We start from the raw sequence: 24,762 nt of genomic DNA on the forward strand, positions 1-24,762 counted from the left end.
TTGGCTGTGTCCCTGCCCAAATCTCATCTTGAATTGTAGTTCCCATCATTCCTACATGTTGTGGGAGGGACCTGGTGAGAGGTAATTCAATCGTGGGCAGTGAGTTACCGCCATGCTGCTGTTCTCGTGATAGAGAGTGAATTCTCACAACATCTGCTGGTTTTATACAGAGATGTTCCCCGTTTTGCCCGGCACTTCTCCTTATTGCCACCATGTGAAGAAGGACGTGTTTGCTTCCCTTTCTGCCGTGATAGTAAGTTTCCTGAGGCCTCCCCAGCCATGCTGAACTGTGAGTCAATTAAACCTCTTTCCTTTATAAAATACCTACCCTCAGTTATGTCTTTATTAGCAGCGTGAGAATGGACTGATACATGAGGACCAGCCCGGACGAGGCCCTCGATGGTGTCAGACACTAGAACAGCCTCACACTGGTTTGAGTCAGTTGCTCGTCTCCTTCCCAGGCGTGGTTGAGCCCTCCCTGGGAGGCTGCAGAGGGAGTAGCCCTGTGGGTGCGTCACTGGTCCGGGAGGCCAGTTCCTGACTGCGGCCCCCACTGTGAGCCATGTGGAGGGCCTGGAATTTTTGAGACTCGAGGATGGACGGTCCAGATGGACCAAGATAGCGGAAGCTGAGGATGGGCCCTGAGGAGCTGTCCTCCAAGGATGAAGCCAACAGACATTTCCCCTACATTTACCACCCAAATTCAGACATATTGGAGAGTAAAAGGTGACAGTGACACCCATGCACTCCCTGCCTCTCCTGTCCTCAGCATTCTCCTGTGTGGGTGTCACTGCATTTGTCTATGTCCTAGACCCTCCGTCCACCCATCGCTTCATCTTCTTTCCTCAGACATATCAGGTGCTGACCTCAGTTCACTTCCCCTCAGTCACTTCTGCATGCGTGTCATTAACCAGACTGTTGTGGGTTTGGACTTTTCCCAATTTGAAGCACAGTCTGCATACAACAAAATCACAAATCTGGAAGTGTATATTCACATGTTTAAAAAATATTTATGAATTCCCGGACCACTTGGCTGGGCTGCAGCATCTAGCAGGAGGCCTGGGGCTAACTGCTCACTTGAGACCAGCCTGCAGAACAAAGTGAAACCTTTTATCTACAGTAAATAATTTTAAACAGCTTAGCTGGGTGTGGTAGTGTGGGCCTGTAGACCCAGCTACACTCAGAAGACTGAGGTGGAAGGAGCCCAGGACTTCAAAGTTGCAGTGAGCTAGAATCACACCACTACACTGGCTCCAGTCTGGGTGCCAAAGCGAGACCCTATCTCTTTAAAAAAAGAAAACAAAAAAAACTATGCCAGGCACGGTGGTTCACGCCTGTAATCCCAGCACTTTGGGAGGCTGAGGCGGGTGGATCGAGAGGTCAGGAGTTTGAGACTAGCCTGGCCAATATGGTGAAACCCTGTCTCTACTAAAAATTACAAAAGTAGTTGAGCATGGTGGCACTCCCAGCTACTCAGGAGGCTGAAGCAGGATTATTGCTTGAACCAGGGAGGTGGAACTTGCAGTGAGCCGAATGGCGCCATTGCACCCCAGCCTGGGTAACAGAGTGAGACTCTGTCTCAAAAAAAAAAAAAAAAAAAGAAAAAAGAAAAAAAAAGGATGATGGGAAAACTGGCTGAAAGCTGTTGTAGCCATTGAGTAGCATTTCATGACTGGGTTGAAATACAGCAGAAGACAAGGCCAACTCTATAAAAGGAACCACTAGTACAATTTGAACAAAAAGTTGTGTTAGCGATATCGCCAAAGTTACCCACTAGGTGGAGTAAAGCATGTTTTTAGGTCCAGTTCTGTTAAGTTACCCAAAGCAGTTACTGGCTGTAAATCTTTAATTACAGATTATCCTGTCAAGGGAGAAAGGTGGGCCTTAAGAGAGGTAAGTGGACCACCATGATATGGAATCTCATTTTGATGGTCTTGGGAAAAGCTGCAGTATGAAGCCGGCAATTTTGCAGTTAAAGTGTCTCTGGTTATGGCCTTGGATGGTTGGTGAACTCTCAGTGTGGTCCACACATCAGGCACAATACTTGTCCCTTGATATTTATGTTAAGTTGTTTAGTTTTAGCTCACAGGGCATTTATGAAAGAACAACTTACAGTTTTAATAATTCCATAGGAGAAAACTGGATTGGAGGAACTTAGAATTTAGGGTCTGATATAGTCTACAGGTAGATGATAAAACTGGTCTATAAACAATTTAAATATGACATTCCAAAGCCTTTGTAATGTTACAGGATCTCTGGAGTATTGTTTTTCTGGCTGGAAACCTGTGGCTGCTGGCACCTTGGCCCAAGTTTTGCTCGGGCCTGCTGGGCTCATTTCACCCACTCAGCCTGGCAGGCTGTGCTCGGCTCACACTACCGGCCTGGATCCTGTGCCTCCAAGTGAGACTGCGAGCCGCCTGTGGAATGGCGAGGGGTGTGTGAGTGAGCATGGGCCCCAGCCACTGTGCAGTCATACATGCCAGCTGCTGCCACGGGGCAGGCAGCTCCAGGTCCCGGCATGGGCGCCACCTCTCTGCGAGGCTGCAGCTGGACCGGGTGCACCACAAGCAGCTTGGCTGGCACCAGGGAATTTGGTGGCACCTGGAAGCTTGGAGATGCCAGGAACCACAGAGCCCCAAAGAGGGAGACACAGACCTGGCTCAGGGAGCTCCCAGGTCTGGGCTCCCCTGAAGCACTGCAGCTTTTCTCTCCTTCTCTTCACCGGAAATGTGGCGAGCAAGGGCCATGTTCAGCCCTGTTTGTGTTACAGCTCCTTTATCTTTGCCATTTCATGGGTCCCGAGTTCTTGTCCTGTGACCAGGAAGAACGAGGTATGCAGCCAAGTGGAGGGTGAGCAAGGCAAAGAGGAGCTTTACTGAGTGATAGAACCAAATTTTGGGTAAAGCAGTTAGAGTCAGTTACTACTATACTGGTTGGACAAAGAATAGTTGTTAACTGCGAAGATGTGACAAAATTATGTGAGGCTTAGAATGTAAGAGCTATTCTTTAAATGTCTGTGCAGGATTCTCTTGGTCTCAATTTCTCACCCTTGAAGGTAGAGTGTTACCTTTCCTCCTGGTGTAGGGAGAGTCTTTTACATGGACTTTTCATCCTTTGCTTTAAAGAAACAGCACAAAGGTCAAAATGATTTTTTTGAAAACTGCTGTTTTCAAGTGTCTTTACTTAAATAGTCAATATGCCAGAATACTGAGGAGTTTGGAGAAAAGAGAATTTAGTTTAGAGAGGGATAAAGAAGAGGTGTAGAAATGGGACAGGAAGGCTGCAGACAGGAAAGAATCTCAGCTCGCTTTGAGCCAGTGTCTTGTGGAGAGGCAATTTTGAATCAGAATGCGCTTAGAACTTCAAGAAACACATGAAGTATGCCACTCATTCAGATTGCTTAATTTTAGGCTCACGGTCTCATAATTTAGCCCTAAAAGACAATTTTGGGGGAACTCAAAAGACCCCCAGTGAAGCGGTGTCATTGTCTGGGGTAAATACCCGAGGTTTGTTGCCTCATGCCAAGGAAATCAAGGACACAGACACATGTGGAGTGAGATTAACAATGGAGGTTTAGTAGAAGAAAGAAAGAGAAAGGAGAACAGTTCTGTCTCCAGTGAAGGAGAGGGGTTCCTGAGTGGGACTTCTTGCCCCTGGCAGAGTGCACAGGGTTTTATAGACAGGCTTGAGGAGGCGGTGACTGATTTACATAGGGCCCAAAGATTGGCTGGACCAGGTGTGACGTTTACATAGCGTGCGGGGAAGCTGGTCACCGCACCCTAATCTCTTATTATGCAAATAAGGTCTCTACTTGGCCAGCGCCACGTTGCCTGCTCCTTACTGTGCATGTAGTTGACAATGAAAGAGGAAGATGGAGCCACCATGCTGGACGTGCCTAGTCCCCAGTTAGCCTTTTCCTATGACACAGCTGCTAGCATTCACCCATGCAAGCTTCTAGCTTGCTTGTCTATATCTGCAGCTCGATTTTACAAGCTGCTCTTTGTTAGAAAAGAAAATAACTTGGGGGCTGCGTTTCATTAGAAAGAAAACCTGGGGCTCACGCCTATAATCTCAGCACTTTGGGAGGCCAAGGGGGTCAGATCACCTGAGGTTGGGAGTTCCAGACCAGCCTGAACAACATGGAGAAACCCCGTCTCTACTAAAAATACAAAATTAGCCGGGCGTGGTGGCTCATGCCTATAATCCCAGCTACTCAGGAGGCTGAGGCAGAAGAATTCCATGAACTTGGGAGGTGGAGGTTGCAGTGAATCGAGATCTCACGACTGCACTCCAGCCTGGACAAGAGCAAAATTCCATCTCAAAAAAAAAAAAAAAGAAAGAGAGAAAGAAAGAAGAAAACCATACCAAGAACTTCTTTCCCCTCGCTATCTGCCTAAATAATCTCTTCTTAACTCCTATATCACCAGGAGGGCCATAAAGGATCTGAAGTAGCTTAGGTGTACTCTGTCCCTTGATTTGAAAGCACCTCCAGCCTCAGTCACTGAGCCACAGCCAAGGACTTAGCAGCCCCCGCTTCAAATCCTCTCACTCCCCCACACTCTGTCCCCCTCACACTGCTTTCTCCTGCCATGCCACTGCCTTCCACAGGCCATTTCCACCGAGGAAAAGGAATCATCTTGTACGTCCACTATCTAGATTCTCCACTCTTTCCACCCCTTTGTTGATGTAAGTAAGAGTAATGACCTGCTCCCTGCAGGCACTGAGGATTAGATCCATGCAAGAATTCAGCAGAGAAACGACATGAATACCCTTAGTCCTGTCTAAGGGATCACTAACGATTACAATAAAAAGCAACTAGTAAAGGCATTTAAGAGGAAATTTGCCTGCAATGGGACAGTAACTGAGCATCCAGAATACAGAGAAGCCATTCAGCTACAGGATGACCAGTGCAAGAACATATGCCAGTGCCTTGTAGAGGTAAGACTGGCTAAGGACGATCGACTGATGGTTCAAGGGTTTTAACTACTTGTGGCTCACTGAAACTTAAGTGAGGATTTCCTCGTAATGAGTAGAATTTCCCTTTTTTCCCTTGTTACAAGTTTAAAAACCTCACAGTTTGTCTAATGTAACCATTTGGGGTCTGCTTTTAACTTGGACTAGTGTAATTCCTTCATGCAATAAACTGAAAAAATAAAAATAAAAACATAAAAACATAGCTAAGGGAGGACTATGATTTTCAAACACGGAGCCAGCTGGAGTCCCACAAGGGGAAGCATTATTGCCTACTCCCTGGGTGCCCAGAGCCTCACCTCAGGGCTGCGCCAGCTCTGGGGCATCCTATGCCCCAGGACTACTCTCAACATGGTGGGGGGCGTGATCAAGAGAGAAACGCCCACCCTGGTGTCCTTGTCCTCAGTGGGCCAATGCTGAGGCCCCCACAGGATTGCACCCCAGTTGCCTAGAATGGCACCCTCTGTGTTTATGCAAGCTCATCAGCGTTCCCTCCCTCCCTGCCTCAGTTTCCCCACTTCCTGCAATCACCTCCCAGATAAACTACCTGCACCCATGTCCTGGTCCTAGGTCAGCCTTGGGGGAACCATGGTAAGATCAGGATGTCTGGCGTTTCTGTGCTGGATCCTTAGGGGGTGAGGGATGTCAGGATCATTTCCTCCAATGCACACACCCCCACTCTAGGCTTCTCAGCTCCTGGCACCCTGGAACTACTCCTGTTCCATTGCGGGGCATGATATGAGTCTAATTTCAGCTACTCAGGAGGGTGAGGCAGGAGGATCGAGATCAGCCTAGGAGTTCAAGACCAGCCTGAACAACACACAATTCTCTTTCTGATCAAAACAGAACAGATGTGGGTGTGAGCCAGGGGCACAGACAGGCCGGCTGCACAAGAGAGAATGAGCTGTCCATGAAGCCACCGCATTTGAGGAATACTCTGCAAGGCATCAACTGGAATGTATTTATTACCAAACAAGACAGAAGAGAACCAGGGCCTGACTTAGCAGTGGCCCCAGCCTGCACGGGCTTGGGTAGGCTCAGGCTGGCCCCAGGAGTGGGAGAGCCCAGAGAAGAGGGAGAAAGAGCAGCGGCCAGGAGGGGTCTGGCTGGGACATGCCACTCTGGGCCATCAGCTTCTGGATCCACCCGAAGTGGTAGCTGACATTGGTGTAGACACCGGGCCGATTGGGCCGACCACAGCCCACTCCCCAGCTCACGACTCCAATCTGATACCACAGTCCATTCTTGTTACAGGCCAAGGGTCCACCTGAGTCACCCTGGGGAGCAGCGGGACTGAGATCAGCCTGGGGCGGAGTGAGTGGGGCAGGGGAGAAGCCGAGAGCAGGAAGGGCTGTGGGGCTGGGTAGACTGGGTGCACATCCTTCTCCTCCCCCTGGCAACGGCCAAGCCTCCGTTTCTGCATCTGCAGAGTGGGGCAACAGTGTCCACCTCCTGGGGTTGGCATGAGGGTCAAATAAGGCACAGGGACACAGGTTGCTTTCCTGGGCTGGGAGTGGTGGCAGGGACACTCACAAAGCAGGAATCCTTCTCGCCTTGGGCATCGCCAGCACAAACCATGTCTCCAAAGATGTCCGTGCGGAAACTGTACTTGAAGAAGAGGTAGTTGCACATAGAGTTGTTTATGATGGCGACCTGAACTTCCTGGAGGGTATAGGGAGATGGCAGTGCTGTGGGGACGATAGAGGGAAAGAGAGAGACACCAACCTGAGGCCCCTCTAGGGAGGGATGGCATAGGCTGTGGGAGTGGGGGTCCTAGGGCACCCACTGTGCCTGGCAGGTTCATCTCCATTACCCCCAGCTCCAGCCCAGACCCCAGCACAGCAGAGGCCCTCAGCAGCATCACGAAGGCCCCAGCAAGAGACAGGCTGTCAGAGCTCCCCCAGCCTCACTTTCCCTATCTGTAGAATGGCAACAATGGCCCTGCCTGCGCCCACGGAGAGATTCCTTAGCAAAAAGGAACAGGGGGAGGGGCAAAGGCAGCTGACATGGTGTTAAGATGAGCACCGAAAGCCAGACCTGGGGGAGAGGCAGCCTGGCTGCAGCCCTGGCCTCAGTAGCAGCTGGGCGCTTTCAGGGCCTGGGCACAAGCTTGTTGCGGCGCTCTTAGGGCCCCCCCCCAGTACCCCTGGGAGGCAGCAGTCATCAGGACCCACTCCCAGATAAGGAGAGTCAGGGGGATATCACCCCGCTGACCCCCGGCAAGGCACTGGGGAAGTCTCAGAGCCTGACAGGAACCCACACCTGTCCAATTCCTGCCTCAGAGTCCCAGCCAGCACCTTGTACTGCACAGGATGACAAAAGACAACAAGGCCCAACCTGCAGGCAGCGCTTCCCATCAGCGGGGTCTCTCCTAAGCCCTTGGGACTAACAACCTGGGAACCAGCCTATGATGTGGAACCATCATTACCCTGTTTCACAGGGGAGGAAACTGAGGCACCGTGAGGTGAACAGCTTTGCCCAAGGCCTCCCAGTCAGCGCAGGGCAGAGCAAAGGTGCATACCAGGCAGGGGGCTCCAGAAGTGCCTGCCCCCCGCCTCCCCTACACTGTGAGTTGAGGCGCAGCCTGGGGTTGGTGTGACCTGTCCACTCTGGGCTGGGGAGAGAGGGTGGCAGAGGCAGCCTGGCCGTGCCCCCGGCTCACACCCACTCATCTTTGCAGCAGGGGCCCTTCTCAGGGAAGGGAAAGGATCCCTCCTCTAGAGGGAGGCGGCTCCAGTGCTGAGTTTCCCATTCCCTCTTCCAACTGCCGGGGTGTGACCTGGGGACATCCCTTACCCTCTCTAAGGCAAGGGGCCCTGACTTCTCCATTTATCAGTTCTTGGCAATTTCCATAACCCTCTCAGTTTTCTCATCTGTAAAATGGGTATAAAAACGTTACCAACTTCATTCTTAGGTGAGCTCCAGGAGGAGGAGAGGCCGCGCCTGCCTCACTGCTGGGTCCCCATGCCTAGAACAGTGCCAGGCACACTGCGTGTGCTCAAGGAACCACGTTTGTTATTGTTACTACTGTTGTGGGATGATGCAGGGACAGGCCAGACAGGGGAGCAGAGGGAAGGGGATTCCTAATACAGGGAACACACCCAGTCGGGGGCTGCCAGCCCCAGGGCTCCTCCAGATGGTGGGCCCACTTCTTTCAGGGCATGTGTGTTGGGGGACATGCAGGTGCCAGGGCAGGCCCACCAGAGAATCCCCAGAGGGGTTTCCGTGGGAGCTGCGGTTGAGCATGGCTTGAAAACTTATGGGGAGAGGAATGGGCTCAGTGCTGCAGGAGAATCGGCCAGAGCTAGGGTGGGTGCAAGAGGCTTGGAGAGGCAGCCCGGGAGCCTGATGCCTGGGGCATTGGTGAGCACCGGGGGAGGTGGAAAGATGCAGCAATAAATTCAAGTCTGACGTTTATGTCGCCAAGTCCTCCAGAACCCCTCCACCACCCCACCACCCACAGGCCTGTACCAAGCTGGCCTCCCTCTCACACTCTCCTTCTGGCCCCCACAGCCCCTGGAAGGGAGAGACTGGGTGTTTGGTCCCTGCCCTGGCAGGTGAGGAGAGACTGCGCACAAGAGGGGCGTAGCCTGCACTCCCAGACCAAGCAAGGGGCTATTGTGCCTGTGTGGGGGAACAGGTGAACAAAGACAGTTCCTCCCTGACCTGCCTGTCCCCAGCCTCACCCTCATCCTCTTTGATGTTCCCCCAGCCGGTCACCCAGCAGTCTGTCCGGTTCTGAAACTCATATGTGGAAGCCTGGAGACAGATGGGCTGGATGTGGTTAGTGTAGGTGACAGGTGCAGACAGCTTCACCAAGGCAATGTCATAGGGTGAATTCCCCAGGTAGCGAGGGCTCAGATAGATATTCGACACGAAGTAACGGGTGTAGTAGGCCTGCAGGCTCCAGAAGGATGGCATGGAAGTCAGCTGGCCAAACTGGATCGTCCACCCAGAGGGATCACTAAGGTCACTCTCTCTGGTAGAAGAGAAGAGAGCAATCAGGGGCCCTGGACGGAGGGCTGGCTGCCTCAGCACAACTGGGGCCCAGTCCAGGAGGGGAGACTGTGGCATTGCTACTACTTGCTAACACCCAGGGTCCCCTGTAGAAATGAAAGAGCCCAGAGAGATCACAACCAAAGTCCTAGGACCTGCTCCTGGAGCAGGAGGGTGGGGTTTTGTCATCTCCCAGAGCTGTCCCAAGGACCCTTGCATTAAGCCAAGGCCTCCAGGGGCACCCCCATGCAGCCCAAGGAGGAATGGGCAGATGCACCACGGCAGTGTGGGCTTGGCAGGATGGAGTCCACATAGCGTCCCGGGCGTGCTCGCCTTGGTTCAGTGCTCCACACTGTACTGCACGTCCACCAGGAGGGGGAATGAGGGTGGGATGGATGGTGGTGAGCTTTGGGTTAAAAGAAAAAGGGAGAGAATACCCAAAAGTGCGTGGAAATGTTCTGGAAGAACATTCTGGAAGAACCTGAACAGAGTTCCCTCCCGGAGACCCAAAAGGAACTGGAATGGGTGTAACCGGCTGCAGCAGAGCCTGGGGCTCAGTAGAACACCAGGCGGCATCCACGCACCACCTTCACGCCCAAGTGTGGCATCAGACCATAGGTAAAGTTAGGTGGCACTCCCTGCAGCCCTGCTCCTGCCCGTCCCCACACCCCTCAGTTCGCACCCCACTCACTCTTCAAAGCAGTGCGCCGCAGTGAGCGCCCAGCGGTGGCTGAGCAGACTCGCTCCGCACACGTGGGAATCCCACAGGCGCAGGCTCCCCTGCCATGGCCAACGCCCGAGTTCAGCGTCCAGTCCACCCACGATGCGCGTCGTGATGACCCGTTGGCCGCATGGTCCTCGGATGGTCAGAGGAACTGCTGAGCCGCGGGAGGCAGCCCCCCAAGCCCGACCTCTCCCTTTCTCCCATTCAACCCAGCCAGGAAACCACGCTTTTACCCACCCAGTGTCCCCTCGCGTGTGTAGAGTAGGAAGTAGGTGACACTGGAGACCCTCCCACGTGCTCTGGAGGGCCTGCCCATCCCCCTCCAGCGCCCATTGGTTACTTTCCACACCAACAGAGTTCTCGATCCCGGGGGCGAGGCCGAGAGAGCAGTAGAGGCCCCCCTTCCCCTCCCCCCGCCCCCGTGCACCTCAGCCCAACGGCCCCGGCGGGCATCACGCATCCTGAGCGCCCTACCTGACGACAGATCCACCTCATCTGACTCTGCAGGAGACAAGAAGTGAGCTCCCCGCGGCCTCCACCTCCCGTCCTCCCCATCGCCCCCCTCCCCGTCCCGCCAGCAGCGCCCCGAGCTCACCCGGCTTCCCGAGTCCCGACAGCGCCAGCAGCAGCGCCAGCAGCAGCGCCCCGCGCGCGCCCATGGCCTCCTCTCCAGCGGCCTGGCGCCTCCTCTGCCTCCCCTCGCGCCGGGCCGGGGGCGCCCCCTGGGGGCGGGGCGGGGTGGGAGCTCTGCCCTCTACTCCCAGCTTCACACTCCTGGACCCAAGGGCTGTTTGGGGACTCTCAGCCCTGATAGCGCCCTGGCTTTCAGCTCCTAGGGCGGATCTTCAACCACACTCCTTGATGTGGCCCAGACCCGGTGGACCCCACAGTCCCTTTCTTGTCTGCAGCCCAGGGGTCCTGGCTGCCCGCTTGGTGCCCGGTGTCCTTCACCTACCACCTCCTCCAGCACCAAGGGCCTGGCCGTGAGCCAGGAGTCCCCTTAAAGCCTGGGGGCCCCTGAGGGCCAGGTGGGGCCTAGCAGCATGGCTGGTCCTTCATGAGACTTTCTTTTTTTTTTTCCTTTTTTTTTTTTTGAGACGGAGTCTCCCTCTGTCGCCCAGACTGGAGTGCAGTGGCCGGATCTCGGCTCACTGCAAGCTCCGCCTCCTGGGTTTACGCCATTCTCCTGCCTCAGCCTCCCGAGTAGCTGGGACTACAGGCGCCCGCCACCATGCCCAGCTAGTTTTTTTGTATTTTTTAGTAGAGATGGGGTTTCACTGTGTTAGCCAGGATAGTCTCGATCTCCTGACCTCGTGATCCGCCCGTCTCGGCCTCCCAAAGTGCTAGGATTACAGGCTTGAGCCACCGCGCCCGGCCCATGAGACTTTCTTGGGAAAACAGTGCTCTTGGGCCGGTTCCACCCAGAATGGGGATCCTGCCAAGTCTCTACCCAGGCCGTACCCACTGCGGGCTCCCACTGGGCTTTCTTCACTCCTCTGAAACAAATTTTTTTGTTGTTGTTGAGATGGAATTTCGCTGTTGTCGCCCAGGCTGGAATGCATTGGTGTGATCCTAGCTCACTGCAACCTCCACCTCCCAGGTTCAAGCGATTCTCCTGCCTCAGCCTCCCAAGTAGCTAGGGTTACAGACACGCACCAGCACACCTGGCTCATTTTTGTATTTTTAGTAGAGACGGGGTTTCGCCATGTTAACCAGGCTGGTTTCCAACTCCTGATCTCAGGTGATCCACCCCCTCCGCCTCTCAAAGTGCTGGGATTACAGGCATGAGCCACCGCACCCGGCTGCAATTCCACTTCCGAGTATACATCCAAAAGAACTGAAAGGAAGGTCTTCAAGATATATTGGTTTTTGTTTTTTGGGGGGTTTAGTTTTGGGGGTTTGTTTTTTGAGATGGTGTCTTGCTCTGTTGCTCGGGCTAGAGTGCAGTGGCGGGATCTTGGCTCACTGCAACTTCTGCCTCCTGGATCCAAGTGATTCTCCTGTCTCAGCCTCCAGAGTAGCTGGGATTAGAGGCACCCACCACCATGCTCAGCTAATTTTTGTATTTTTAGTAGAGATGAGGTTTCGCCGTGTTGGCCAGGCTAGTCTTGAACTTCTGACCTCAGGTGATCTGCCCTCCGCAGCCTCCCAAAGTGCCAGGGTGAAGGTGTGAGCCACCATGCCCGGCCTTCAAGAGATATTTGTATACCCATGTTCATAGCAGGATTATTCACAGTAGCTGACATGAAAGCAACCCGAGAATCCATTGACCAATGAACGGATCAGTGAAAATGGGAATGTACAATTACATGCCACATAATGAGGTTGTGCTCAGTGAATGACCACACAGGTACACGACAGTGGTTCCATAAGATTATAATACCATATTTCGATTGTACTTTTCTATGTTTAGATACACAAATACATATTATTGTGTTAGAGTTGCCTACAGTGTTTAGTATGGTAACAAGCTCTGTAGCTTTGTAGTCTAAGAGCAATAGGCTAGACCGCCTACCCTGGGTGTAGCAGGCTATGCCACATAGGTATGTGGAAATGCACTCTGTGATGTTCCTGCAATGTTGACATCACCTAGCCACGCTTTTCTCAGAAGGTATACTTGTTGTTAAGTAATGGATGACTTTCTGCTGAACTAGACATTTAAAATGATTAAAGTGGGCCGGGCGCTGTGGCTCTCACCTGTAATCCCAGCACTTTGGGAGGCCGAGACAGGCAGATCACAAGCTCAGGAGTTGGAGACCAGCCTGGCCAATATGGTGAAACCCCATCTCTACTAAAAATACAAAAATTAGCTGGTGGTGCTGGTGGATGCTGTAATCCCAGCTACTTGGGAGGCTGAGGCAGGAGAATCTCTTGAACCTGGGAGGTGGAGGCTGCAGTGAGCCGAGATAGCGTCACTGCACTCCAGCGTGGGTGACAGAGCGAGACTCGGTCTCAAAAAATTAAAAAATAAAATGGTTAAAGTGGTTTCATGTTATGTGTATTTTATCGCAATAAAAAATAATGTTTTAAAACCTGTGAATAGGCCGGGCGTGGTGGCCCACACCTACAATTCCCACCAGTTTGGGAGGCCGAGGAGGGTGGGCCCCTTGAGGTCAGGAGTTCGAAACCAGCCTGCCCAACATGGTGAAACCCCGTCTCTACTAAAAACACAAGAATTAGCTGGGTATGGTGACTGGTGCCTGTAATTCCAGCTACTCAGGAGGCTAAGGCAGGAGAATCGCTTGAACCAGGAGGTGGAGCTTGCAGAGAGCCAAGATTACACCACTGCACTCCAGCCTGGGCGACAGAGAGTTCATCTCAAAATAAATAAATAAATAAATAATAAAACCTGTGAATATACACTTCCAAATTTGTGATTTCATTGTATGCAAATTACGCTTCAAAATGAGAAAAGCCCAACCCTACGACAGTCTGGTTAATGACACGCATGCAGAAGTGTCTGAGGGGAGGTGAACTGAGGTCAGCACCTGATATGTCTGAGGAAAGAAGATGAAGCGATGGGTGGACGGAGGGTCCGGGACATGGGTAAATGTAGTGACATCCACACAGGAGAATGCTGAGGACAGGAGAGGCAGGGAGTGCATGGGTGTCACTGTCACCTTTTACTCTCCAATATGTCTGAATTTGGGTGGTAAATGTAGCGGAAATGTCTGTTGGCTTTGTCCTTAGAGGACAGCTCCTCAGGGCCCATCCTCAGCTTCCGCCATCTTGGTCCGTCTGGACCGTCCATCCTCGAGTCTCAAAAATTCCAGGCCCTCCACATGGCTCACGGTGGGGGCCGCAGTCAGGAACTGGCCTCCCGGACCAGTGACGCACCCACAGGGCTACTCCCTCTGCAGCCTCCCAGGGAGGGCTCAACCACGCCTGGGAAGGAGACGAGCAACTGACTCAAACCAGTGTGAGGCTGTTCTAGTGTCTGACACCATCGAGGGCCTCATCCGGGCTGGTCCTCATGTATCAGTCCATTCTCACGCTGCTAATAAAGACATAACTGAGGGTAGGTATTTTATAAAGGAAAGAGGTTTAATTGACTCACAGTTCAGCATGGCTGGGGAGGCCTCAGGAAACTTACTATCACGGCAGAAAGGGAAGCAAACACGTCCTTCTTCACATGGTGGCAGTAAGGAGAAGTGCCGGGCAAAACGGGGAACATCTCTGTATAAAACCAGCAGATGTTGTAAGAATTCAGCAGCATGGCGGTAACTCACTGCCCACGATTGAATTACCTCTCACCAGGTCCCTCCCACAACATGTAGGAATGATGGGAACTACAATTCAAGATGAGATTTGGGCGGGTACACAGCCAAACCATATCACCTCAATAACACGGACTGGTTTCCCCAGCAGATGGCCGGCGGCCACAAACATTGTCTCGCTCCTCCCTCCCAACAGCCTCAGGCGCTGGGGTGTGCTGGGGCCTGTTTATTGACAGAGAAACCGAGGCTGAGAGTGGCTGCGTGAGGTGCAGTCAGCAACAGGGTCGGAGTGTAGCGCCGGGCCAGGCTGCTCAGGTCACTTATCACGGAATCTACTGGGGCAGGTGCGAAGGCTGAGCCGTACATCCTTCCTCCATTCACAGGACAGGGCCCGAGCAAGTCAGCTGGAGCACAGCCACAGAGGTGGACAGGGTGGGCCCCTGTGGGGCACTTTCTGGCCCCCAGGAGGGGAGGTCAGGGGAGTGGGGCGAGCCCCAGGTTCTAAGCACGTGCCTGCCTCAGGAGAGATTCAGGGGGATGCTAACCAGGTGCTATGGGCTGTCTTTGTCCCCGAAAGTTCATATGTGGAAGCTCTAAGCTCTAAGCATATGTGTCAGAGGTAGGACCTTTGAAGGTGATGAGGTTGAGATGAGGCCATGAGCACAGGACCCCCAGCGATGGGTTAGGGCCCTTATAAGAAAAGGAGACCAGGACTCTCTTCTTCACCCCTCCCCAAAGAGGACACGGTGAGAAGATGGGGGTCTGCACGCCAGAAAGGAACCCTCACCAGCAGCTGCATCGCTCAGCACTTTGATCCTGGACTTCCAGCCTCCAGAACTGTGAGAAACAAACGTCTATTGTCTACCAGCCCCCTACAGCGTGGGATTTGTGTTACAGCAGCCTGAGCTGACCCAGACGCCAAGGAGCAACACATGCACCAGGGCAGGCTGCAGAAACCAGAACCCGGGAATCCCGCCTCCATCGACTTGAAACTTGGGAATAGTGCATTCTATTTTCAACACTAGTGGAAGGCGAATTATATGAAAGATTAGGCAAAATGTGTGGTTATGTGTCCTGGTTTTCCAATAAAAATATTGAGTTTCTCTGGGGAAAGTGCAGATAAAACGCTTAGCACAGAGTGTGGCACCAACAGGAACTCAGTGAGGGCGCAGGCGGGCGTGCGGGAGCTTCGGGTTTCAGGAGCGCAAGGCTGCAGTGCCTTCCCTCAGGGCCTCCTTCTCCAGCAGCAGCCGCTCAAGGACAAGTCACAGGCACAGCCCGGTGTTGCCCTGCTGGGGTTGGGGCAAAGACCCCTGGGCTTCTGATGCTGCCCCTCCCCCAGCCAGCAGGACCTTCCCTCTGGTTCCTGAGCCCCAGGGATCCGCTGAGGCCCTAGGAGGTGTCAGCTCCTGGTTTTGCCCAGGGTCTTAGTCAGATCAGTCCTACCCGGAGATCTGAGCCAGGGACTCAGGTTCTTGCCTCCGGTGAGGCTGGGGGCTTCCCGCAGAGGCTCAGCCTGGCCCAGGGGCTGCAGGGAGGTCCTGGCTGCTGCATGGGTTGCAGATGGAGACCCTCTTGTCTGCTGTGCCTCAGGCTGCAGAGCCACAGAGGGGTCTTCCCAAGTCCCACACCTGAAGGGCAGGGAGGCCAGGGGCTTGTGGCCCTAACCCAACTCCTGACACACAAGGGCCAGCCGGCCCGGGGCCACCTCTGCAGGCAGGAGAAGGCCTCATTGTTCCCCTCTCCTGGCAGAATGAGGACTGGGTGTGCCCAGGGCAGGAAATAAATGCTCAGTAAATCCCTCTCTTGGGAGCCCTGATCCCAAGGGACAAAGGGCCTGTGTTGAGTCTCCCTGTACGCGGGCTCAGGGCCAGCACTTGGGCCAGGGCAGATGGAGGGTGGGAGAGGGGTGCCTCCCACCAGGTGGGCTTCTTTCCCAGGTCAGGCATGCAGGTGAAGAGGGGTGTCGTGTGTGCATGTCCCCCGCGTGCAGGAGAGTCTGGGTGGGCGTGTGTGTCTGGGTGCACATGTGTGAACGAGCATGTGTGATGCCTGTGTTCGCGCCATCTGAACATCCCCTCCAGTGTGCACTGTCTCTTCCACCAAGTCCCCACAACCCCAGCTGGTGCTTCTGGAGTTCTGGCCCAGACGACTCTCCTTCTGGGCGCCAAACCCTGTCAGCCTGGAGTTAGAAAGAAGGCCTCTGAACCGCCAGCAAAACATGGAAAGGCAGGTCGGGCATGGTGGCTCATGCCTATAATCCCAGCACTTTGGGAGGCCAAGGTGGGTGGATCATAAGTTCAGGAGTTCGAGACCAGCCTGGCCAACATAGTGAAACCCTGTCTCTACTAAAAATACAAAAAAATAGCTGGGCATGGTGGTGGGCGCCTGTAATTCCAGCTACTCTGGAGGCTGAGGCAGGAGAATCATTTGAACCCGGGAGGCAGAGGTTGCGGTGAGCCGAGATCACACCCTTGCACTCCAGCCTGGGCCACAGGGCGAGAGTCTGTCTCAAACAAAACAAAACCAACCATGAAAAGGCGCCCTCAGGCTGGGCTAGGGTGAGAACACAGCCCGCTTTGTGCCACCTCCAAGCTCCTCCCTCTGAGAGCTGTGCTGGCCAACGGCTTGGCCGCTTCCACCTCCACCTCCCTGAAGGAGGCTCCTCCTGAGACGGGCTCAGCTGCCCACTGCCCGTGCCTGGCCCTTACTGCCCCTGAAAGTCAGAGGAGTGCTGGACAGGTGGTGCAGAGGGGTGGGAGCAGAGGGGTGGTGCAGAGGGGTGGAGCAGAGGGGTGGGAGCAGAGGGGTGGTGCAGAGGGGTGGGAGCAGAGGGGTGGGAGCAGAGGGGTGGTACAGAGGGGTGGAGCAGAGGGGTGGGAGCAGAGGGGTGGTGCAGAGGGGTGGGAGCAGAGGGGTGGGAGCAGAGGGGTGGTGCAGAGGGGTGGGAGCAGAGGGGTGGTGCAGAGGGGTGGAGCAGAGGGGTGGGAGCAGAGGTACTGTGGGGGCCTCACCTTGGCACATCAGTCAGTGGAAGCCCAGCTCTGACCAGCCCCTCCAGGGAGACGGTGTAGGCGTCACAACCAGAGCCAGGTGCCAAGACTAAAGTGAGACTCTGCTCCCGCCCCATCAGTCTCTGGCAACTTCTGTTTTACTTTCTGTCTCTACGCTTTTGGTTCCTCTAAGTACTTCATATTTGTGAAATCATACAGTGTTCTTCTTTTGTAACTGGCTTATTTCACTGAGCACAGTGTCTTCATGGCTCATCCAGATTGCAGTGTGTGTCACAATTTCCTTCCTCCCTCTTTCTTTCTTTTTCTTTCTTTCTTTCTTTCTTTCTTTCTTTCTTTCTTTCTTTCTTTCTTTCTTTCTTTCTCTTTCTTTCTTTTCTTTCTTTCTTTCTTTCGTCTTTCTTTCTGTTTTTTTTGACACAGTACAGTGGTGAGATCTTGGCTCTCTGCAGCCTCAGCATCCCAGGCTCAATGTAATCCTCTTACCTCATCCTCCCAAGTAGCTGTGACCACAGGTGTGAGCCATCACACCCAGCTACATTTTTATTGTTTTGTTATTTTATTTTTATTATTTTTATTTTCTTTTTGAGACGAAGTTTCACACTGTCGCCTGGGCTGGTGTGCAGTGGGGTGATCTCAGCTCACTGCAACTCCGCCCCCCAGGGTTCAAGTGATTCTCCTGCCTCAGCCTCCCAAGTAGCTGGGATTATAGGTGTGCACCACCATGCCCAGCTAATTTTTGTATTTTTAGTAGAGATGGGATTTCACTATGTTGGCCAGGCTGGTCTCAAACTCCTGACCTCATGATCTTCCCACCTCGGCCTCCCAAAGTGCTGTGATTACAGGCATGAGCCAACCGTGCCTGGCCCATTTTTATTTTAAATTTTTTGTAGAGCAAAATGTTGTCCAGGCTGGTCTCGAACTCCTGGCCTCCAGTGATCCTCCTGCCCTGGTCTCCCAAAGTGTTGGAATTATAGCTGCGGGCCACCCGCGCGGCCCCCCTAGTTCTCTTGTCCTCCTCCCCCTCACTAAGACAGCCAGAACAATGAATAAACAATTAACTTTCGTTTTTCTTTTTTTTTGAGACAGAGTTTTGCTCTTTTTGCTCAGGCTGGAGTGGAATGGCGTGATCTCAGCTCACTGCAACCTCCGCCTGCCGGGTTCAAGCGATTCTCCTGCCTCACCCTCCAAAGTATCTGGGATTACAGGCGCCTGCCAACATGCCCGGCTAATTTTTTTTCTTTTTTTCTTTTTTTTTTTTTTTTGAGACGGAGTCTCACTCTGTCACCCAGGCTGGGGTGCAGTGGCGTAATCTCCACTCACTGCAAGCTCTGTCTCCCGGGTTCACGCCATTCTCCTGCCTCAGCCTCCCGTGTAGCTGGGACTACAGGCGCCCACCACCGCACCCGGCTAATTTTTTTTTTGTATTTTTTTAGTAGAGATGGGGCTTCACCAGGTTGGCCAGGATGATCTCGATCTCTTGACCTCGTGATCTGCCTGCCTCGGCCTCCCAAAGTGCTGGGATTTTAGGCGTGAGCCACCGCGCCCGGCCAACAATTAACTTTTAATCAAAATAACTGAGGAAGAGCACCAGAGTGCTTTAGAGGAGTAACAGAAACCTGGAGAGCAGAGAAACTCAGGATGGCCGCATGAAGAACAGAAGGAAACACTGGGCCTGCACCCCAATCCCCAACCAGGATCAGCTGGGAATGAGGCAAGGAGGTCAGCAAGGGGATCCCAGGAGCCCCACCAGCACCTTGGACACCTACAGCCCTTATCACTGGCGTCCCCTGTCTTCACAGGCACTAAGCCCAGGCAAGGGGGCTGCCTGAGGCCACACAGCTGAGCTCCCTACAGAGGAGTCCACAGTGAGCCCATTTCCTGTGGTCATGTGGCTACCGCACTGCGCCATTGTTGAACTGGAGCTACGGCCAGAGCATATCTTGCCCTGGGATTGAGTAGCCACAGTTGCCCTTCATCCCTGAGACTAAGCCACCACTGAACCACCTCAGCCTGGTGGCTTCATACCCCTCTACTGAGCCGTGAGCAGCAGTCACACCCTTGCTCCTGGGGCCAAGCAGAGGTAGAGGTGCTCCACCTAACCTTCCCCCTTCTCCACTCAGGCCAGAGCTGAAGCCACAACCTGCCTCCCAGGAAAACAGCACCTTGGCTGCTCAGAGCAGAAGTTGGAGAAGCGTGCTGCATTCCAGGAAACGGTGCTGGGGCTACCCAGAATAGTCACATTCCCCAGGCCTAAGCTAAAGCAGTCCACTTCCCCCAGGAGATCACTGCCCTGGCTGAGCTGAGCAGCTGTGAATCCCGGGGCTGACCTGATGTAGTAGCTCGCATCCCAGGGAAACAGAGCAGTGGCTGAGCTGAGACACTGCCCTATGGGCCAGCTCCAGCACCTTGCCTCCCTGGAGCCAGATTAGCCTCCTAGAGATGGAGCTGCGGAGATAGCCCTCTCCCTGGAAAGTGGAGTCTCCCTGGGCTGCTCCCTGCCTTCCCCTGCAATGTGCTGTTTCCTGCCACCTCCCTCCCCAACAGGGCCGAAATGACAGCTGTGCTCTGCCATTCTGCCACTGTATCTGGCCTCATGAAGTCTGGGATACTGCCAAGCCCCACCATCTCGGGGCTTAGAGTTGCTACTGCATGGAGCTTCAGCCCCTGAACCCTGAGTAGCGCTGAGCCCCTAAACCCTGAGTTATGCTGAGCCCCTGAACCCTGAGTTATGCTGAGCCCCTGAACCCTGAGTTACGCTGAGCCCTACTGGCTCAGGTCCCGGAGTGGCAGCCATACTCTGATTCCCAGGTTTAAACCTGAGAACACCACATCTTCCCCAGAGTTGGGCCACTGCTCTGCCCTGTCCCACAGGGTAGAATCACAGCTACAACCCAGCCCCCTGGGCATGACCTGCTAGGGAGTGCATCAGAGGTACAGATCCTGGCTCTGTGGGCAACGCACATTCAACCCTGCCACAGAGAGTAAACCTGCACCCAATGACCCAGGCCTTGCCTCAGTTTGTACGCCAGGCCCTGAGCCTAGGACCCCAGCTCCACAGCTACTCCAAGCACCTGCAAATGAAAGCCAGTGCCACTGCATCTTCTTGTAGGCCATATCAAACTTGACACCAAAAGGTGCCCTTTGGCTGCATATCCCCATTGTGGGGAAAATAAGAATAGGAGGATCCCAAAAGCCCTTGACATCAAGGACATTAACAAACACTGCCACAAATCTCTACAGCCTGGGCCTCGAGGCACCCACAGTTATTGCTGATGCTCAACACAGCTGAAGAGCTGCATGGAGACCATATCACTGCACCTATCTGGAAACACGGTCGCCACACCATTTCCAACCAGCACACTATGACCCAACTGCAGGTAAAAGTCTATCTCTACGAAAGCCACTCTAGAAACTCTGAAAGAGGCAATTGTTCCACCAGATGTACAGACATCAGTGCAAGGATACAGGAAACACGGAGCAGCAAGAAAATTTGGCACCAAAGGAACATAACTGTCTAGTAACAGACCCTAATGGAAAAGGAAATCAGTGAACTGTCAGAAATAAATTCAAAATAATGATCTTAAGAAAACTAAATAAGGCTGGGTACAGTGGCTCACAGCTGTACTTTGGGAGGCCAAGGTGGGGTGGATCACCTGAGGTCGGGAGTTCAAGACCAGCCTGATCAACGTGGTGAAACCCCGTCTCTACTAAATACAAAAAATTATCCAGGCATGGTGGCACGTGCCTCTAATCCCAGTCACTGCGGAGGCTGAGGCAGGAGAATCAAACCATGAGCCAAATAAGCCCCTTTTCTGTATAAATTACCCAGCCTCAGGTATTCCTTTAAAGCAATGTAAGAATTCACTAAGACACCCCCGAATTCTCCAGATCCCTCCCTGCCCATCACCCTTGGTGTCTATTCATTTGATGCCTGGAGGTGTAGCCTCTGTCTCCCATGGCCTGTGGGGAGTGTGGTTCTGGGCAGGGCAGATGCCAGCATCCCAACAGGGCTTGGCCATGGTAGCAAGAGCTCTGAGTCCTCTGGACTCTGACTGTCTCCCAACCCATGTGGATTTCCTACCCAAAGTCCAAACCTGCCTGCCTATTCCCCACATTCCCCCAGACCTCTGCTTCTTTCACAGGCAGCCACACCACCCTGTCCTTATTCCATCACCCCACCCCAAGGTGCTCCAGCTGACTCTCCTTCCAGTTGGCTCCTCCAATCCCAGTTCCACTCTCAGTCTCTACCTTTCCTCTTGCCTCGCCAGCATATGGCAATGGAACCCTGGGGCCCTGCTGTCACCCACAATGGGCCACTCTGGGATGTGGACATCGCCTTTTATCTCTGAAGTCATTCCCTCTGGCCAAACTCCATCTCTAGGCCAGGCACAGTGGCTCACGCCTGTAATCCCAGCACTTTGGGAGGCCAAGGTGAGAGGATCACGAGGTCAGCAGTTCCAGACCAGTCTGGCCAACATAGGGAAACCCTGTCTCTACTAAAAAAAAAATACAAAAAAATTAGCTGGGTGTGGTGGTGTGCACCTGTAATCCAAGCTACTTGGGAGGCTGAGGCAGGAGAATCACGTGAACCGGGAGATGTAGGTTGCAGTAAGCCAAGATGGCGCCATTGCACTCCAGCCCAGGCAACAGTATGAGACTCCGTCTCAGAAAAAAAAAAAGTCCATCTCTACTTCACTTGTTCAACTTTACTGGAATGTCCCCAGACCTATAGGAAAACAGCCTTTTGTATGGCAAGAGTGACGCCATCTTGAAGTGAAAACCCCATGATGACCATGTTTCGCTCAGGCATACCAAGTGGTCCCTGTCACACAGATAACTCCTCAGAAAGATGCCTCTCTCACCTCCCCGGTGGTCAAGATTTTGCTAGAATGTCTGAGGCATAACTAATTGCACTTGTTTTACCAAAAAAAAAAAAAAAATCTTGTGATACAAAGAATACTTTCTGCAGGGCAGGTGTGGAGATCCACCATCTCATGGACAACCAAGGCATCACTTCAGTTTGTAATGTCTTATTAAATGTTTGTTTCTTAGACACTGGATTTCTCAGCCTTTTTGGCCTGTTGGCTCCCTTGGCCTTTGAGGATAGGTTTGCATGGACCCACTCACCTGCAGAACACCCTCAAACTTAGAAAGGGCGTCGCTGGACTCACTTCCTGTCCCTCAGAACCAGCTATATCCACTCCAGTCCTATCTTGGAATCTGCCCACCCTTTTCCAGTTTCGATCTTCTTCTATGTGGACAGGCCAGGTCTCCTCGGCAGGAAGAGCCTCCCCTGACCCCAACACATGCATGGGATGGGGGATAGCACGTCCACTGGATCATGACACTCCCTCTACAATTTGGCAGGACTGGCAATTCCACTTGCTAATAGGTCAGCCACCCACTGGTGAGTGATGTGGTCCTGAAGGGTGGGAGGACGTTGTAGGCAGGGACCACCTGTGACTGCCTACCCTCCATGGTTTGAGGAACCAGGGCCCCTCTACAGCCTTCCTCCCGAGGCTAACAGTGAGCAGGGAGAGTTTGCTTCAAGTGGATGCATTTTCAAAGGCGCAGAGGCTGTGGGGTGGGGATGAGATCAGGGGCTGTCTAGGCCAGAGCTTCTCGCACCTTCTTGTGCTCACAGCATTTTTGGATCTTGGCAAAATGCAGATCGCTTTCCCAGTTCAGGGAGCCTGCAGCATCTATCTTGTTGGATTGGTTCCTTGGCCAAGCTGATGCTGGGGTCAGGAACCTCAAAGCAGGGGGAAGACATACCCCCCTTCCCCATGTCAGCCACCTTATGGTGCTGCTACAGCAGCTGCCTGGGTGCCCACAGCCTCACCTAGGGGCTGCTACAGCTCTGGGGCATCATACTATACCCCCAGGACCTCCCTCAACATGTGGGGTCAGGGGGCAAGAGAGAAACACTCACCCCTGGTGTCCTTGTCCTCAGTGGGCCAATGCTGAAGCCCCCACAGAATTGTGGCTCAATTTCTCCCAGTTTGAGCAAATTCATTGGCATTTGTGCCTTTCCTGCCTTGGTTTCTCCACTTTCTCGTCTTTGTTTCCTGGGATCACCTTCCAGATAAACTACCTGCACCCATGTCCTGGTTTTAGGTCAACTATTGGAGTGACCAAAATAAGATCAGGAACATCTGGCATTTGTGTGATTGGAAACCCTGGGATGGGAGCACTGAGAGCATTTCCTCCATGGTACCCCAATCCATGTCTTCCCACCCCTCTGACACACTGAAGTACTACTGTTCTTCCATCAATTATCTTCCTGATTGAAATAACCAGAGGGTCCTGCTGTTTGCAACAAAAACCTGGATAACAATTTAGGAGTTCAGGTGGGGTCTTGGCCTGGACTGGACATGAGTGAAGAGGAGGGAGTTGTCCATGAAGCCCCTTAGGTCCATAGAAAGCTCTGCAAGGCATCAGCTTGAACATGCACACATATTTATTGGCAAATGGGACAAAAGGGGCTGGAATCTGATCCAGCAGGCAGTCCCAACCCTGTCCCTGAAGTGCCCACTGCCCAGGGGAGGTGAGCCAATCCTATGGTCCCCACTGCAGCCTCACAGTTTCTGGTGCACTCAGAATGGCTGCAGGAGTCAGGGAGCCCATAGCAGAGCAAGGAGCAGCAACAGCTGGGAGGGGTTTGGCCTGGGTGTACTGTGGGACATCACCCTCCGGATCCAGTGGAAGTACACACTGATGTTGGTGTAGACACCAGGCCGATTGGGTTGACCGCAGTCTATTCCCCAGCTCACGATTCCAACCTGATACCACAGTCCATCCTTGTCACAGACCAAGGGTCCACCTGAGTCACCCTGGGGAGCAGCATGGGTGAGCCCAGCCTGGGGCAGAGTGGGTGGGGTAGCAGACAGGCCATGAGAGCAGGAGGGGCTGTGGGGCTAGGCAGACTGAATGCAAACCTTACTCCTTCCCATAGAATCAATCAAGTTGCAGTTTCTACACTTTCAAAGTGGGGCAACAGCCTCCAGGGGTTGGTGGGTTAATCAATGCAGGCAGAATTTATGAAAAATGAAAAGCACATTTTGTAGGCTCAAAAACTAAGACTGCATTGGTTTTCTCATAAGAAATCCAAGCAATGGGCCGGGCGCGGTGGCTCAAGCCTGTAATCCCAGCACTTTGGGAGGCCGAGACGGGCGGATCACGAGGTCAGGAGATCGAGACCATCCTGGCTAACACAGTGAAACCCCGTCTCTACTAAAAATACAAAAAAAAAAAAAAACTTAGCCGGGCGAGGTGGCAGGCGCCTGTAGTCCCAGCTACTCAGGAGGCTGAGGCAGGAGAATGGCGTAAACCCGGGAGGCGGAGCTTGCAGTGAGCTGAGATCCGGCCACTGCACTCCAGCCTGGGTGACAGAGCGAGACTCCATCTCAAAAAAAAAAAAAAAAAAAAAAGAAATCCAAGCAATGGGTTGGGAGTGGTTGGGGAGGAAATGGTAGTCGCTCTCAGGTTTGGAGCTGGAGAGGGTGGGATTCCCTGGAGGGGTAGAGGCACTCACTTTGCAGGTGTCTACACTGCCATCCTCAGCACCAGCACAAAACATGGAATCCTGGATCATCCTACGGCTAGAGGGCTGTTCAAACAGGTAATTACATCTGGTGTTGTTTAAGATGGTGACCTGCACTTCCCGGAGGTTGTAAGGAGGTGGCAGAGGTCCTGGAGATAGGACAGAGAAAGGCAGCACCCTTCACCTCTCCTCTGCCATCTGGAGCAGGGAGAGGAGAAAGGGCATGTATTATAGTGGTGGTGGGGGATCTCTGACACACCCACAGTACCCAGCATTGCTCTTGACTCCCCAGCACCC

At 53.3% G+C, this 24,762-nt stretch overlaps 3 protein-coding genes, 1 long non-coding RNA gene and 1 pseudogene across 20 annotated transcripts in view; 3 read left to right on the forward strand and 2 right to left on the reverse strand.

The window, feature by feature from the left end:
* ELOB (elongin B) overlaps window positions 1-24,762 on the forward strand; it is a 183,333-nt gene that overhangs the window by 125,764 nt on the left and 32,807 nt on the right. The gene's annotated exons all lie outside the window — the stretch shown is intronic.
* Window positions 635-5,123, forward strand: LOC106994916 (eukaryotic translation initiation factor 1 pseudogene; annotated as a pseudogene).
* On the reverse strand, window positions 5,921-10,498 carry PRSS21 (serine protease 21). The gene is made up of 5 exons (XM_077987048.1): window positions 10,197-10,498; window positions 9,659-10,118; window positions 8,658-8,950; window positions 6,505-6,659; window positions 5,921-6,248 (listed from the first exon to the last, which is right to left on the reverse strand). Exons 1-5 carry the CDS (start codon window positions 10,348-10,350, stop codon window positions 6,009-6,011), a joined length of 1,302 nt encoding a protein of 433 aa, XP_077843174.1. The 5' UTR covers window positions 10,351-10,498; the 3' UTR covers window positions 5,921-6,008.
* PRSS41 (serine protease 41) overlaps window positions 13,050-24,762 on the reverse strand; it is a 31,272-nt gene continuing 19,559 nt past the window's right edge. For 4 of the 17 annotated variants that reach the window (XM_077985240.1, XM_077985233.1, XM_077985235.1 and 1 more), the window contains 2 exons: window positions 24,457-24,614; window positions 23,365-23,755 (listed from right to left, as the gene is read on the reverse strand). In XM_077985240.1, coding sequence (XP_077841366.1) covers window positions 23,537-23,755; window positions 24,457-24,614 — 377 coding nt within the window. In that variant the 3' untranslated portion in view covers window positions 23,365-23,536. Of the gene's footprint in view, window positions 13,704-13,784; window positions 13,868-14,029; window positions 14,131-14,695; window positions 14,746-23,364; window positions 24,615-24,762 lie in introns of those variants that run through there. The other 13 variants (XM_077985231.1, XM_077985234.1, XR_013411389.1 and 10 more) reach the window with 12 other exon arrangements.
* LOC144337819 (uncharacterized) lies at window positions 16,563-20,494 on the forward strand. The gene is made up of 3 exons (XR_013411415.1): window positions 16,563-16,650; window positions 18,359-18,641; window positions 19,043-20,494. It is a non-coding gene; the product is annotated as an uncharacterized LOC144337819 (long non-coding RNA).

The sequence above is a fragment of the Macaca mulatta genome, chromosome 20, assembly GCF_049350105.2.
Source record: "Macaca mulatta isolate MMU2019108-1 chromosome 20, T2T-MMU8v2.0, whole genome shotgun sequence".
NCBI classification, from domain to species: Eukaryota; Metazoa; Chordata; class Mammalia; order Primates; family Cercopithecidae; genus Macaca; species Macaca mulatta.

What these genes read in the sequence shown, in the direction of transcription:
- PRSS21 (XM_077987048.1), bottom strand. Translation starts at nt 10,350, where the DNA reads ATGGGCGCGCGCGGGGCGCTGCTGCTGGCGCTGCTGCTGGCGCTGTCG. An exon ending in GCGGCGCACTGCTTTGAAGA is followed by an intron (nt 8,951 to 9,658) that starts GTGAGTGGGGTG and finishes CTCTTCTACCAG; the next exon opens with AGAGAGTGACCTTAGTGATC. An exon ending in GCGAGAAGGATTCCTGCTTT is followed by an intron (nt 6,249 to 6,504) that starts GTGAGTGTCCCT and finishes GCTGCTCCCCAG; the next exon opens with GGTGACTCAGGTGGACCCTT.